At 40.5% G+C, this 17046-nt stretch overlaps 1 protein-coding gene across 3 annotated transcripts in view; it reads right to left on the minus strand.

The window, feature by feature from the left end:
• sobpa (sine oculis binding protein homolog (Drosophila) a) overlaps window positions 1–17046 on the minus strand; it is a 95405-nt gene that overhangs the window by 34563 nt on the left and 43796 nt on the right. For all 3 annotated transcript variants that reach the window (XM_036575203.1, XM_036575201.1, XM_036575202.1), the window contains one exon: window positions 7442–7593. In XM_036575203.1, coding sequence (XP_036431096.1) covers window positions 7442–7593 — 152 coding nt within the window. The remainder of the gene's footprint in view (window positions 1–7441; window positions 7594–17046) is intronic.

The following is a 17046-nucleotide window of genomic DNA, read 5'->3' on the forward strand; positions in this document are numbered from 1 at the left end:
CTTATCTCAAGTTAAGAAATCTTAACTTACTTGATCGAAGTCAACAATCAATTGTCATGTCTGTTACCTAGCAACCATTCATATGTGCACAGCTGAAACGTAAACAGGTAATCAAAATAATCAAGCTAGTTAGCCAGCCAGCTAGCTACCATTACTGATGTACAAAAAAGGTACTAAACTAAACTGAAGTGTGATAAACTGTAGGTTGTGAATACTGTGAGAGCGCCCCCTGCTGTTTATCAGAGCATCGCCGCTCCCCAGTTTCAGTTTCAGAAAATACCCTATAAGTGATGATTTTGTATATGTTTAGCTTATTACTATCTCTGTTAATGCCTTGTATTTAAATAGATCATAACGTAATCCTTGTAAATATCTAAGGTCTGAATACTTAATTGTTTTCTTTTAAATAGTTTATTTACTGTAGGAGCAGTTTGAACTAAATCAGTAGAATGCTCCATGTACGATGATCGACCGGATAAAAGAAGCAGTTTAAACTTCATGAAGAACACTAATGAAAACGCTTGGGTTCCCAGACAGTTTGTCTCCAAGAATGGAATTATTTTTTTCCTGGACAGGCGACCGAAAACATTGACAATCCAGGGAAATCCTGGACTGGTGGTGACTCTATCCCTGGCCTACCCTGCTAGCTGGCATGCTCTGTTAGCTCTGTTAGCATTTCCACCCCTGCAGTACAGCATGACCTAATTTAGAAACACATTTCTAATTCATCTTGTCCAAAAGCTGTGGTCATTTCTATGGTGAGTGGTGATGCTGGAGAGCACGCTGCCCCTGAAGAGCCTCAGAGCAGAGAACAGGAACCAGCGCTAAATCTGGATCTGCATTCATATCGATATGTTTACGTTTCGGGAGAAATCTGCTGACCGCACCACATCGCTGGGCTTAGCTCGGCACTTTTCATTGACTGTGTCTGTTGCTGGGAGCTAACGGCTACCCCTCTCTCTCCATTCACACTGGGCAGTCTCTATTTCGTCTGGTTCCTATCACCACCACTGTGAACAATCCTGACTCCATAAGTTTGTCTAGAATGGAGCGTTTCACGCCAAACCACTCTTAAAGACTGTGTTTATGTCTTAGCCACTTAATTATGCAGAATTTTTTTTTAATTGGTGGAATTCCCCTTTAATGTTAGCTGCTTGTGTCACCACATTCATTGCACATCTACAGCAAACACTATATATATATGTATATACATGGCTGCCATCTCCAAAATGGTAACTTAACAGGGGAAGGAAAAAACATACTTTACTTTTAATGTAAGCCAATGGAACCAGATGTTTTTTCCAAGTAATTTTGCACCATTTCTTTTGGTTCATTCATCATGAAATTCATAAAAGGAAACAAATATTTTCAAATAATGTCAAAAATAGAAAAACGACAAAAATGGAGATACAAGGTTTTGTTCTGACAGCAGCAATATATATATATATATATATATATATATATACACACACACTCACAATATGTAATTTATTTAATTGTCTTAGCGCCAAACTACAAATTAGTAAACGACTACTAACTAGATTAATTCACATATTTGCATACTTGATTGACCACGCCCATTTCTCTCTTGCATTTCTTACTTTCATTTCCTCCATCAAATTCACCCTGTTTTTTTTTTAAAGGGATACATTTACAACCTCAAAAACACATCACTCATAACCCCTTAACCCCCTCAGGCCTATATTTCAGTTATTAGTCTTAATATCTATGAATTATTCAGTATCTATTAGGTTATTACACCTTTCAGTTAAGGGGTTCTTTAAAGGGCCCACAGCCCATTTCTCATGTATTTTATTTTTTTCCTCCCTGAGGCTCACTTATAACATGACATAGCACTGTGAGTTTTTATGTAACAAAAACAACCATAATTCATTTTTAGATGACCAATTTCCAGCTTCTCTTTACCCCTCAGAGTTAAACAGGCTGCTGTTGTCACTGTGCCTTTCACTGGCATATGTGAATGAGCTCTGTTCTGACTGGCTCCTGTTTGGGGCCTCATTCAAAAAACAGTCTGAGTTGAAACACTTCTTATAACTTCAGCGTGAATGGGCGGGGCTAAACTGCTGTAGGCTTTTTATTTATTTATAAATATGTAAATTCAAAATGAGCTGTTTTTGCAGCTTCGTTTCCATATATGACTGTATAATTGGTATGAAACTTTAACAATATTTACACACTAAATCAAACTCTTTTAATTAAAATTATGGAAAATGCAGTTTTCCATGATATGGGTCCTTTAAAGAACCGTTACTCTATGTGCGAGTGTAACCTTTTTAACGTTTAAAGAGCCTCCAAATGATGTAAATGCCACGAACCTTTAAGGGACCTTTATTCAAGAGTGTAAACACAAGCTGAACTGATGACATTGACAGATCCTCCTCGCTTTTAATGTTTCAGCACTCAGTTACAGAGAGAGGCATTTGTTCTTTTCCCATCTGTCTCTCTCTCTCTCTCTCTCTCTCTCTCTCTCTCTTTTTCTCCCTGGCTTTGGAGGCGGAGGGTGGGGAGTATGTTTGGATAGTGTTTGGAGGGTGTTGGGTGACTGTGGAATGCTTTTGGAGTCTGATACCACAGTTTCTGTTCTTACTGCCCACAGATGACCTGTCAGCACCACAGTCCTTTCAGCACACCAATCAGACCCTTTGTGGGCGTTTACTAATGCCACAGAACTCACGAGGGGCGTGGCCCAGAATCTGAGCCAGCCCGAATGAATCTGAGCTTTCAGGTTTGGTTCTTAGCAGCGTACAAGAAGTATGCTAAACGTTTTAGTAAGTGAGCATGTTTGCTTTGCTGCGAAGGTGGGATGTAAATGCAAGAGACCAGCCAACTTGTTCCAACACTCATTTTAGCATGTTTTCGTCAACCTTGAACCCCTGACGCCATCCAGATCTGTTCCCTTACTGTATTAGCTCAAGTAAAGGTTCTTAGATGAGCCCTCGGAGAGGCCTCGAGGGAGCGAGCTGAAAACTTCTCTTTCAGTCTCCGAAATGCGACAGACAAAGCAGTTTGTAAGCCATAGCAATAAAATACAGCAGAGCACCACTTTCTGTGAAAATGACACACTTACACAAAAACAATATTAAAAAAAGGAGTAATGTGACAGCACTCAATTTGATATGATTGCCGTGACAAACAACATTGAGGAAATGGCACTTTCTCATTCATTTCCATGGCTGACCAACATGACAAATATGAAAACACAAAAGATGTCCAGTGAATCACAGGCCAACATGACCATCACCGCACAAATGACCCGCCAATTAATTTTCTACGTCTGTGGCTGAGTGAATATTATCCTCACACGCTTCATTCACACTTTCTCTAAAATGCTTAACAGAACTGCCTGTCAAAAAACTCTCTGTTTCTAGGTAAGCTTGTTAATTAATCCCCAGCACATGCACTCCTGTACTTCCACTGACTGGCCACTTTATTAGAAACACCTACCTTGTACTTCCACTAACTGGCCACTTTATTAGAAACACCGACGTTGTGCTTCCACTAACTGGCCACTTAATTAGAAACACCCACCTTGCGCTTCCCCTCACTGGCCACTTTATTAGAAACACCCACCTTGTATTTCCACTAACTGGCCACTTTATTAGAAACACTTCCAATGACTGACCACTTTATTAGAAACACCTACCTTGTACTTCCCCTAGCTGACCACTTAATCAGAAACACCTACCTTGTGCTTCCACTAACTGATCACTTTATTAGAAACACCTGCCTTGTACTTCCCCTAGCTGACCACTTAATCAGAAACACCTACCTTGTGCTTCCACTCATTGGCCACTTTATTAGAAACACCTACATTGTATTTCCACTAACTGGCCACTTTATTAGAAACACCTTCTTTGTGCTTCCACTAAATGGCCACTTTATTAGAAACACCTACATTGTGCTTCCACTAACTGGCCACTTTATTAGAAACACCAACCATGTACTTCCACTAACTGACCACTTTATTAGAAACACCTACCTTGTACTTCCACTCACTGGCCACTTTATTAGAAACACCTACTTTGTGCTTCCACTAAATGGCCACTTTATTAGAAACACTTCCACTCACTGACCACTTTATTAGAAACACCTACCTTGTGCATCAACAGGTGGGCTATAGGGGAAGGAAGGGGTTTTAATTAGGTGGCCAGTGAGTGGAAGTGTTTCTAATTGGCCAGGGAACATGTGTATATTTTAAAAAAACAACATTCAGTTCATGAGTAACAGCATGTATGTGGGGGCCCAGGGGTGAAAACGGTTGTCTAAGGTTGTGCGTATATTTATGTGCAATCATGCATGCATACACTGATGTGTCGTAGTCTATGTGTGTGTGTGTATTTGTTGCCTGTGAGAGAAAGAAAGTCACTAGCAGACAGTGAACAGATCTAAATGGGAGATTTCTAACACACACAGGCAGAAAGGCAGAAAGGGGAGAATGTAAGTATACTTACATTGCAATTCCTTACATATCCCAGCTTAGGTATAAGAGAGAAAGCACACAGTCAGTAGGCCACTCCCACTCCGACTCCAAAACAACGCTAAAAGCTTTGAGGAACGTCCCCATGCCAAGCCAACTTCTCAAAGAGATTCTGCTTCAGCAGCAGACCAGATCAGAGCCAAATATCACCTGAAGATGATGTGCATTTTTTGGCAAATGCAGATCTTATTTTGCTTGTGGCAAAGCAGATTAAAGGAATTGACAATTTAGAGCCACATGGAACCAATGATTTGGCTACAAGTGCTGTTTCGGGATCAGTCCCTTGGACTACAGAGCTGGGCAATAAATCAGCAATACTGACATTTTTGTTGTCGTAATATCAAAACGTCATAATTCAATTTCTTCATAGACTTCATAACACTTCATAACACTTGCATAAGCATAGAATAACATTTAAAGTGCATTAGAATGTATTAATAGTTTATGTCAGTGTTCTCAAGAAGATATTCTCATAGTTCTCAAATAGGCATCTGCCTTATAAGTTATATTATTTGGTAATTATATTTCATAACAGTGTTATAAATGTCTGCCACTTTAGTTTAAGGCTCATTATGTCACCACAATACTAAAACATCTTGCGATTGCTGACATGCGCTGTTCATATATACTGTGTTGCTGTATACATAATATAAGTGTTGCTGTTTAAATCTGTTATTCAGTGCTTATGCATGTGTAATGAAGACCGTATGTACATAGCCTCCAGTTATCTATTTTTTCCCAACATTTCAAACATTGCTTGAACATGACTTTTGACTTTTATGATAACGCTTCTACGCCAAGACTGCAAATCGCCAGTTTAACTCAGGAAGGCTACAGTCTCACTCAGCCAACAGCCAATCAGAGCAAGGCTTTTCACAGAGTGTAATTTGAGTTCACTTTGTTCTTTTTGACTATTTGAATTGGGCAATAACAAATAGAAATAGGTGGCAATGAGGATATAAGTGTAGCAAAAAATTAAATTAAAAATAATTAAAGAAAATACAACCACATTTCATATTTACTCAAGGTTTAATTTTAGGTTAGTTTAATTTTGACGACAAACATGTCATGACAATGACAGCTAATCTGTAAACATTACCGCAAAGTGGTATTATCATCAAAAGGCAACACTATAAATTATTTTCACACTTATGAAGTACACATACTAACAAGTTTATGAACCAAGGGGTTTATGGCCAGGTAATTCCCTTTTGGGATTTTGTGGGCTGTTTCAATTGGTTTTTGGTAGCTGGTAAATGCAGCAGTCACCCCTTCTGACTGAAGGGGTGAAAACTGGTCTGTGATGTTCATTTTGGCGAAGAATAGAGAGAATCGCTGGTTTGTTTACAAATTTGTTTGATAACTGAGGTAAGATTTTGATAACTAATGCTAGCTGGGTTGTGTTTATTAGCATACAGATCAGTGACTAGGCCAGAAGTCAGGACTGGTTGACACCAGAGCCGATCTAAGGGCAGTCTGGTCACTTCTTACTTCGTCAAAAACATGACCGTGAAACGCCAGAGGGCGCATCGAGGTCTTCAATGAGTGGGGGAGAATGGAGCTGAACAGCTAAAAACAAGAAGTTAAAATAGTTTCTAACCAAATGATCAGGACCTTCTTTTAATTTTGGAAAGCAGAAGGATTTATTTCACTAAAAAAGCAAAGAAAACCTTTTTTTTCCTTTTGTCTACACTAAATGGGTTTTGGGCAGTAGGGTGCTGGCATTACTCCTACTTAGTGCTGATTGGTTAGCATCACTTCTACTGACTGCTGATTGGTTAGCATTACTCCTACTTAGTGCTGATTGGTTAGCATCACTTCTACTGACTGCTGATTGGTTAGCATTACTGCTACTGAGTGCTGATTGGTTAGCATTACTGCCAATGAGTGCTGATTGGTTAGCATTACTGCCAATGAGTGCTGATTGGTTAGCATTACTTCTACTGAACGCTGATTGGTTAGCAGTACTGCTACTGAGCGCTTGGTTAGCATTACTCCTACTTAGTGCTGATTGACTGCTACTGACTGCTGATTGGTTAGCATTACTGCTACTGAGTGCTGATTTGTTAGCATTACTGCCAATGAGTGCTGATTGATTAGCATTACTGCTACTGAACGCTGATTGGTTAGCAGTACTGCTACTGAGCGCTTGGTTAGCATTACTGCTACTGAGTGCTGATTGGTTATCATTACTGCCAATGTGTACTGACTGGATAGCTTTACCGCTACTGAGTGCTGACTGGTTGGTGAGCTGATCAGCTCATTGGCTGAGTGAAGCAGTTCATGCTCACTGATGTCATGAATGTACACAAGGCGCTGTTATGAACTCTTGTAACTCGAGCTCAAAAGCGCTTTTAAAGCGGTGTTAAATTTTTTTAAGCACTTGTGTGTTCAGGAATGGATGCATTCTTCTATATAAAAATGTTTAAGCTTCATGTTGATTTTGCTCAAATGCTTCATATTTACCCATTCATTCTGGACTCACTCGGTAGCGCCCTCTAGTGTTCGACAAACCCGAAAGACATTATAGAGAGGCTATTCTTCTCACTGCTCATTCTCTGTTGACACAACAGGGATTGCCAATGAGTGAAGTATGATGTATTTGTGTAAGGCATGCTGGGTACTGTAGTGAGAGAACATAGATGAATTGTGAAGTTTTAGGCTGGAACACTACATTAACAGCGTTTCCTGTTATCAAGACGTTTATCATTATCTCTGTATTTTAATAATAATATTATCGCAGTACTTGGTTCCGGTATCACCCAGCTCTGGTCAACAGGTGAAATAAACTGACCCCAGATCAGCGCTCCTCTGAATCTCTGTACATTTGATAAGGTCTCAAAGAGGTTGGCAGCACTGAGCATGTGCAGGAAGGTTAGAGCAGACAGGAAGTCATGTCACAGCAAGAGAACCTGATTGGCGGAGGGTTACGGGGGGCGTTACCTTGTTGCGTTTGAAGTACGCACGGCGGCACGCTGCAAAACATTTCTCACTGCAGAAGCTCTTCAGCTCTGAGCCCATGCTGAGAGAATAGCGCTTCACTCCAACCTTCTGACACCACGCACACATGATCTGAACGTTAGACAGATCCTCCTCTGAGAGAGAGAGAGAGAGAGAGAGAGAGAGAGAGAGAGAGAGAGAGAGAGAGAGATAGGGAGATTAAGACATTAGGATCAGCAGTGCTTTCCTTATTAATCAATTCATTAATTAACTCATTAATGTAGTTATTTGTTCCACTTATATAGATCTTTTCCCAACGTCCCTTTACAAAGAGGTACACATACAGTTGTATACAAAAGTTTGAACACCCCTGGTCAAATTACGTGTAACAAGTTACATCCTCTACAGAGAAACCAGTTAAATAGGACATTTTTTAGCAAATCTTAGCACAAAAATTTTATTTATTTGCTGAGTTTAACATATAACTCAGTCTAACTTTTGAACAGGCCACATTTTATGATTTTGTTTCCCCCCCTAATGTGTTAAATTCAGCGAAATGAACATTCAGCAAAAGGGACGTGAACTTGTTTTCATTTAGAAAATCAACTCATTTGACCAGGGGTGCCTAAATGTTTGCATACAACTGGATGTAAAAGGCAAGAAAAGGTAAAAAAGGAAAGAAAAAAGGTGACTTTACAAAGAAGTACATGCAAATAAAAAAGAAAAAAAGAAAAAAGTGGCTAACTTTACAAATAAACACAACAACAACAACAAAAACTTAGCAGTTGCATCATTTTTCATTTTTATTTGTTTTTCTTTTGCAACATTTCCTTATCAATTTTAACTCACTCAGTGCTAAGACTTTTGGCCAATTGTTTTCACCTCTAGTTTCTTTCATATTCATTTAAATTTATGTTAGAAATTTTCCCTCATAATAGAAAATTATATATATATATATATATATATATATGTGTGTGTGTGTGTGTGTGTGTGAGTGTATTTGCTACAAAAAAAAAAAACCTATAATGTGCCATAACTTCTGCACAAGCCAAGTTTTATGTTTTATTTTTACCCAATATGTTAAATTCGGCAAATTAACCGTAATTATGCATTAAAGTGTGAAGTACTGTGTTCTCTGTATGGAATCTGTTATTATATAACATATTTTCACTTAATGTAAGAGGCGCCCAAACTTTTGCATATAGCTGCACCTCCAACTAAAAGACCTGCGTCACTGCCATCAACACTAAAACACTCCTGAAGATCAAACATGAACAAAGCAGGCAGAGGTGGCATTTTATGGCTGCTGTGAAAAAAAGGGGTCAAATAACCATGAAAAACAGCCCATATTTTCTATAACAATTACAAAAATACAAACACCCCCCCGCCGCCACACCCCCGACACACACACACACACAAACACACACACAGGAGTGTTAATGCTGGAACCATATAAACACAGAATAATAAAGCGTCTGTGAGAGAGAGATGCTGGCCTAGTTTGACTGAAACATAATTTGTCCCTCAGAGGACGGAGACGGCAGCCCAAACAAACACACCAACACCGCCAGTTGCAGAATGCCCCCTGTTACCATGGTAACCACCCAGTGTTGACAGGGTGGCATGAAACGGAGGCATAATTTGTATGTGCGAGTATTTAAGTGAGCACACATTCTCTCAGGGAGAGTGCACCGTTAAAGGGAAATTCCACCAGTTTTTCAAAATTTGTATATTTCAGCGGTTGAGATGTAGGTTCAGAGGTGTGAAATGGTTGGTTGTAGAGACGTCGATTTCTTTACAGTGGTGGTGACAGGAACCAGGGGTCGTCATGACTACAACACAAATATAGCCATTTTATTTACTACCCAAAACCACCAGTGAACCTATAGTGAATCAACTCATTTGACCGGGGTGCCTAAACTTTCGCATTCGAATGTATGTAAAAGGAAAGAAAATGAAAAAAGGAAAGGGAAAAAAGGTTGCTTTACAAAGAGGTACATGCATATAAAAGAGGAATAAAAGAAAGCCGTAGCTAACTTTACAAATAAGTACCAAAAAAAAAAAAATTAGCATCATTTTTCTTTTTTTCATTATCAATTTTAACTCTCTCAGTTCTAAAAGGTGTCTTCTGAGTTTTTATATGGAATGTCGATGGTAAAATGTGGAAAATATGAAAAAATAAACTTTCTTTAGGGACTATTTTGCCTCACAACGTTCTGCATGTATCCCCCCACCATTAATAGATTTTTAGCCCAAAATCATCTCAACACTTTAGTAAAACAGTGTCTCAGACATCAGACACCGTATCCATAACCATTTCATATAATAACATTCTGTTAAGGAGCATTTAGAGACTTTAAACTCTTCAGACGTCTGGTTCCTATCAATACTACTGTGAACGGTGAACAGAGCATTTCACGTCAAACATCCTCAGCACTCAAATGTGCAGAAAGTTTGTAAAATTGGTGGAATATCCCTTTAAACTAACCCGAGTCATAATTTAAACCATGAAAATAAGTTAAATAATAGATTGTTAACTATACAAACTGTGTGTGTATTATTGGCATAGAAGCATCCCCAAACCTTAACACTCATTTAGCATGTGAAGATTCATGAATATGCATGATTATGCAAATTGTAAACACTGCTTGCCTCTAGATTAAACCCCACCCCTTCCCCCACTGTCCCACACATTGTGCTTACTTGCCTTTCGGCATAAGAGGAACGCAGCCCTCTGTGTTTGGACAGACTGAGTGGATGAGACGGTGCACAACAGAAACAGGAATAAGCTCCTACTATAACATTAATAATCAGACATGAAACTGGCTATACTTTTAAATTCTTCACCCAGTAAACGTTAAACCATAAACTGAACAACAGTTGCAGTACAGAGGAGCTGATTATGCTACCCTGATAGCAAGAGGATAGTGGTCCACTGCTGGCCCGCTGATGACAGAGCTGGTGGCGTTTTGCTCAGCGTTTATCCTCTAAACTTGCAGATATCGGACCTTTTGTGGTGCCTAAAGCCGTTTTTGTCTGCTCGCTAAGCTACCGTTAGCCTAGGTGCTAAAGAAGTAGCGGAGCAAAAGCTTAGCTAGTAGCTGCACACTCAGAAACAAAGGTTCGCTCCCTCAGATTTGAGTCTTTAGTCTCCAAAACTGCATCAGGCGAGCTTCAGTGAGTCAGACTCAAATCTACTGTCGTGGGTGAAGCTGCAGCATGCTAAGCTAACTACCCTGATAGCAAGTGGATAGTGAACCGCTGTTGGCCCACTGATGGCAAAGCTGGTGGTCCACTGGCGTTTTCCTCAGCGTTTTACAGGCGGTCCATGAATGGTTAAGCAGAGTATTAGACAAAATTCCACTTATCATCAATCATTTTCCACTCACAGTCCAATTTACTTATTTTCCTTCCTTCCTTTCTTTAATTATACTTTTTAAATTAGTTTAGGAAATAATTTTAAAGTGTCAGCAACAACATTTTCTATAAAATCATTTTATATCAGGCCTAGTCATTGTTTTTTTTTTCTCTTGGTTGTTTGTAATATTTGTCTTAGTTTATTTTCCAAAATAAAAGTCTCTGTGCATTTAAAATCTGTTTGGGGAGATTAAAAACTAGTTAAAGCTTGTATGCAGGACAGTAATCTGGGTGGTCCGAGGGTGGACCAACAGTGGCAAACAGTCAGTGGGGTACCGAACTTATCAAGCTCGATATATACTCTACAGACCTAATCTTTAGATGTTTGTGTAGCACCTTTGGTGCAATCTTATCTTAGTGCAGACATTTTCAGCAGTTACGTTTCCTTTTACTACGTCCCCTCATTAGCATATTTAGCTATGTTAGTGCAGGTTCTGTAGCTATGCGTTTCCAGGCGCAATGACTCCTGATTAGCATATTTAGTTAGCTATGTTAGCGCAGGCATGTTCTGTAGAGTTCCCTGTCACTACGTTCCTTCATTAGCATATTTAGTCAGCTATGTTAGCACAGGCAGGTTCTGTAGTTATGTGTTTCCTGCCACCACATTCCTTCATTAGCATATCAGTAGCTACATTAGCACAGACATGTCCTGTAGCTCTGTGTTTGCCACCACATTCCCTCATTAGCATATTTAGTTAGCTATGTTAGCGCAGCCATGTTCTGTAACTATGTGCTTCCTTTCACTACGTCCCCTAATTAGCATATTCACTTAGCTACATTAGCGCAGGCATGTTCTATAGCTATGTGTTTCCTGTCACCACAACCCCTCAATAGCATATTTTAGCATACTGGACTGTGATAGGTTCAAGCTTATTTGTGATGTGCTGCTACATAGCGCCCCTCGAATCATTTTTTATGGATGTACTGAACAAAACTGTACTTTAAAAGAAAAAGTGTGGAGTCTTTAACACATTTGAAACAGGTACCAATTTATATGACTATAATAAACCATCCAAGATGAGTTAAACATTTAAAACACATTTTGAGTGCTGGGGGTCTTTGGGGTATTTCAGGTTTAATGCAGTGTATGTGTGTATGTGCGTGTGTGTGTGTGAGAACTAGATTTGATGAGTGTGTTGCTGGGGGACGTTTTCCTGTGCCAGAGGAGACAACATGATGTGTCTGAGAGTCTGGAGAACACGCTGAGAGCTCACAGCGGGGACTGCGGTTCTACATCTAATCTATAATTGACCTCACTCAGAAAAATGTGATGCTCACATGAAATAACAGAAGCAGGTATAAGGAACCTTCACAACCACCGTTAAAGGAACATTTCAGCATCTTTAAAACCTGATCTCTATCTGCTGAATCTGTAACACACGATTAATTACCACAGACAACAACCTCAAAAAAAAAACATACAGCAGAAGTCAGCCTGAAGCTGTAATATATATTACTATAATATATAATATAATTACTGAACTACTGAATCTAGTTACAGAAAATAATTACTGAATTACTGACTATAGTTACTGAATATAATTACTGACTACAGTTACCGAATATTACTGAATAGTTACTGAATATAGTTACTGTGAATAGAAATCCATAGTAAATAGATCCATGTGCGTTTCCCAACTAGTGAACCACTTTATTTCATTCAAGCTGTTTTTTGTTTCTCTTTCTCCGTCTTCTCTCTCTCAATTCTCTCCCTTTCCCCATTCTACCTCTCTCTCTCTCTCTCTCTCAATTCGTCCTCATTCATGTCCCTCCTCTCTCTCGCTCTCTATCTTTCTCTCTATCCACCCTCATTCATGTCCCTCTCTCTCTCTCACTCTCTTTCTATCTTTCTGTCTATTTCTCTCGCTCTCTCTCAATCCACCCTCATTCATGTCTCTTCTCTCTCTCTTTCTGTCTCTCTATCCACCCTCATTCATGTCCCTCCTCTCTCTCTCTCTCTTCACCCTCATTCATGTCCCTCCTCTCTCTCTCTCTCTTCACTCTCATTCATGTCCCTCCTCTCTCTCTCTCTCTCTCTCTCTCGCTCTCTCTTTTTCTCTCTCTATCCACCCTCATTCATGTCCCTCCTCTCTCTCGCTCTATCCACCCTCATTCATGTCCCTCCTCTCTCTCGCTCTATCCACCCTCCTCTTTCTCTCTCTTTTCTGCATTTCCTTCTCTCTCTTTCTCCTAAAATCTCTCCCTTTCCTTCATTCTACCTCTTTCTCTCTTTTTACCCTCACTCTCCCTTTCTCTCACTCTACCTCTCTCTCTCTCTCAGATGGAGGCTGAGAGCAGCTTGTCAACCTGCATCACCCCACCCTCTTCACACAGACTTTGTGTGCGGGAATGAGAGAGTGTGTAAGCGTGTGTGTGAGTGTGTGTTTATGCCACACACTGCACTGAATGCCACTGGATATAAGCTTCTTCCCATCATGCTCTGATGACAGCTTTGGGCTCGTGGGCATTTCTGTGTGTGTGTGTGTGTGTGTGTGTGTGTGTGTTCGGGGGAGGGAGGAGCGGGGGTCCTGCAGAGGATGTTTCACTATGGTTTGTGTGGGATTGTCGTGAGTGTGTGGCTCAGGGGAGTTACAACATAGGCTTATGTAAAAAGAAACGAAAAAAAAAAACAACATCAAGTGTCTCAGTAACACTTAGTACGGCCACAACAAGCTACCAGAAGAGCTCCGGTACCCTCAGCTGGGGTCAGCTAACCATTCAGTGACCCCTCATGCCCTGTGGGTGGGATCACTGTCATCTTGGAAGAGACCACTCCCACCTGGATAGAGATGCTTCATCACAGGATACAGGTGATCAGTCAGTGGTGATTCCAGTGACCCTCAGCTCTAACCCTGCATACACACACTGGCCATGACATGATGGGACAAAGTGGCCAGAGGTCAATCATCTTCAGTGGTTACTCATCTTCAGTGAGAGCTGGTGATTTCCAGCGATAGGAGGTGGTGCGAATGTTGGCAACATGAAGTGGGTGGCAAATAAGGAGCAAAACGTGGCGATTACCAATAGGCACTGAGCCAGAGCTGGTTTATGAGGAGCCTGGCCACTTCCTATTCCCCCTGTTATATCAAAAACAGGACTGCTAAACAGCAGAGGGCGCCCGCGAGTGAGTCCTCAATGAATGGGAGGAAATGGAGCAAAACGGCTAAAAATGTAAAGGTAAAATAGTTTCTAATCACTCGCCCAGAACTTTTCTTTAAAGTAGAAGGATGGATTTCACTAAAAAAAGCAAAGAAAACTCCCCTGTATCTTTCTTTTTTCTACAGCAAACGGGTTTTGGGCAGCAGGACCCTAACATTACTGCTACTGAGTGCTGATTGGTTGGTGAGTGGAGCAGCTCATTGGCTGTTTGCGCTCACTGACGTCATGAACGTACATGAGGCGCCGTTTTAAACTCCTATGACTCGAGTTTAAAAGCTCTTAAAAATATAACAGCAGTGTTAAAATGTTTTATGCTGTTCTGTGTTCAGGAAATGATTGCATTCTTTTACATTAAAATGTTTGAGCATTTATAAATTATGATTTTACTCAGCTGCTCCATCTAAACCCATTCATTTTGGACTTGCTCAGGAGCGCCCTCTAGTGTTTGAGAAACCGGAAGACCAAGGGTTTGGCCAGTAGTGTACAGTCTGTCTCCCTATCTCTCCTCTTTCTTTCTCTGTCTTTATTCTCTCTTCTCTCTGTCTCTCTATCTTGCTCTCTTTTCTTTCTCAGTCTCTCTCTCTCTTCTCTCTGTCCCTCCCCGTCTCCATCTCTCTGTTTCTCTCTACTCTTTCTGTGTCGTTCTCTCTCTCTTTCTCTTTCCATGTCTCTCTACCCTCTTCTTCTCCTCTATCCCTCCATCTACTCTCTCTCTCTCTTCTCTCTTTCTCTCTCTCTATCTCTGTTTCTTTCTCCTCTTTCTGTGTCTTTCTCCCTCTCTCTCTCTGTCTTTCTCACTCCCTCTCCCCTCTCCCTCTCCCCTCTCTCTCTCTCTCTCTCTCTCTCTCTCTCTCTCTGTATGAATGGTCTGTAGTTGTAGACAGGGGACTAATTTATAATTATGTTAAATCTCTCCCTGCAGGCTGAGCGATAACTCTGAACTCACAGCATGCATATTTTATAACACACACACACACGGCTAACGAGCGCCACTCTAATTCTACTCACTCCATCTTTCCTTCTAATTCTATTAAAAAAAAGACCCCAGACGTGTTAACACATTTTCCTGATTTGACCTTTGACCCAGTTTATGCTGAAGCCCAGCCGCAGTGCTCTGTGTGCTGCTCTGACAGAGTCCGCGATTGTAAAGGTGTAATTTTTTTATGTATTCAGTTCAGTGAACATTTGGTGTTCAGACAGTGATGGATGAATAGTGTCATTAAGAATCGTATTGGTATATTTGGTATTTCGTCAAAATAAAAATTCTGACAACGAGTACAGCGGTCAGCCCGAGTCCGATACTGGGCAACATTATGGAGAGTAAAAAACGTGTCTAAACAAGATTCGTATTTTTAATACGAATATATATTTCATATATTTAAGGCACAAAATACTATTCAGATTAAAACTGTACAATAGGATAGGTTAGGCCAAATTTGGCAGCCTATATTTTACTGACTGCAGTGTTACACAGACTGGACTAAACCTGATACTGGCTGTTTTACTGACCACAGTGCTGTATGGACTGTGATGGTAAAGCGGTCAGTCTGAGATAGTTCTCTGGTGGTGTGGAGCTTTAGGTCCACCTGATCCAGTCAGCATCTGTGATCCCAAGCGTGTTCCATACCTGTGATTACTTTCTGTTAACTACAGTTAAAGGGCAAGAAACCTGAACACCCCACACACACACACACACACAGCAGTTTGTTTTTATGCTTTTATTGGGACGTGAGGTCAAATTACATGTTTTGTTGATTTTCTAAGTGAAAACAAGCACTGCTGTGTCTGATCCACTCAGACCAGCACAACACACACTAACACACCACCACCACGTCAGTGTTACTGCAGTGCTGAGAATGACCACCACCCAAATACCTGCTCTGTGAGGGTCCATGGGGCCCTGACCACTGAAGAACAGGGTAAAAGGGGGCTAACAAAGTATCAGAGAAACAGATGGACTACAGTCTGTAACTGTAGAACTACAAAGTGCACCTATATAGTAAGTGGAGCTGATAAAATGGACAATGAGTGTAGAAACAAGGACATAATGTTATGCCTGATCAATGTATAAATTACATGTATGATACAAACAGTCAAACAAATTACATGCTTTGTTGATTTAAGTGATAATAAGTTAACACACTGTCACAGGGAACAACCTTAAGTATGACATCTTTCTACAAATTTTAGTAAACAATTTCTATTTATTCACTGAGTTTAACATTGTGGAAAAAAAGCATAAAATATAAAATGTACCATGACTTTCACACAGACCACACTTTATGTTTTTTCCCTAATGTGCTAAACTCAGTAAATAAACAGTAACTGTGCATTTAATTGTACAGAAGTGTGCTCTCTGTAGAGGATGTGTTCATTTTGTTCACTTATACCAACAAAATGCAATTTGACCAGGGGTACACAAACTTTTCCACAGTACTGTATACACTCACTGCGTACTTCATTAGGGACACCTACCTTGTTTCTACACTCATTGTCCATTTTATCAGCTCCACTGACCATATAGGAGCACTTTGTAGTTCCATCTGTTTCTCTGCATACTTTGTTAGCCCCCTTTTACCCTGTACTTCAGTGGTCAGGACCCCCATGGACCCTCACAGAGCAGGTATTACTTGGGTGGTGGATCATTCTCAGCACTGCAGTAACACTGATGTGGTGGTGGTGTGTTAGTGTGTGTTGCACTGGTGCGAGTGGATCAGACACAGCAGTGCTGCTGGAGTTTTACACACCTCAGTGTCACTGCTGGACTGAGAATAGTCCACCAACCAAAAACATCCAGCCAACAGCGTCCTGTGACCACTGATGAAGGACTAGAGGATGACCAACACAAACTGTGCAGTAGCAGATGAGCTATCGTCTCTGACTTTACATCTACAAGGTGGACTGACAAGGTAGGAGTGTCTAATAGAGTGGACAGTGAGTGGACACAGTGTTTAAAAACTCCAGCAGCACTGCTGTGTCTGATCCACTCGCACCAGCACAACACACACTAACACATCACCACCACATGGTTG

The sequence above is a fragment of the Colossoma macropomum genome, unplaced genomic scaffold (assembly GCF_904425465.1).
Source record: "Colossoma macropomum unplaced genomic scaffold, Colossoma_macropomum, whole genome shotgun sequence".
NCBI lineage: Eukaryota > Metazoa > Chordata > Actinopteri > Characiformes > Serrasalmidae > Colossoma > Colossoma macropomum.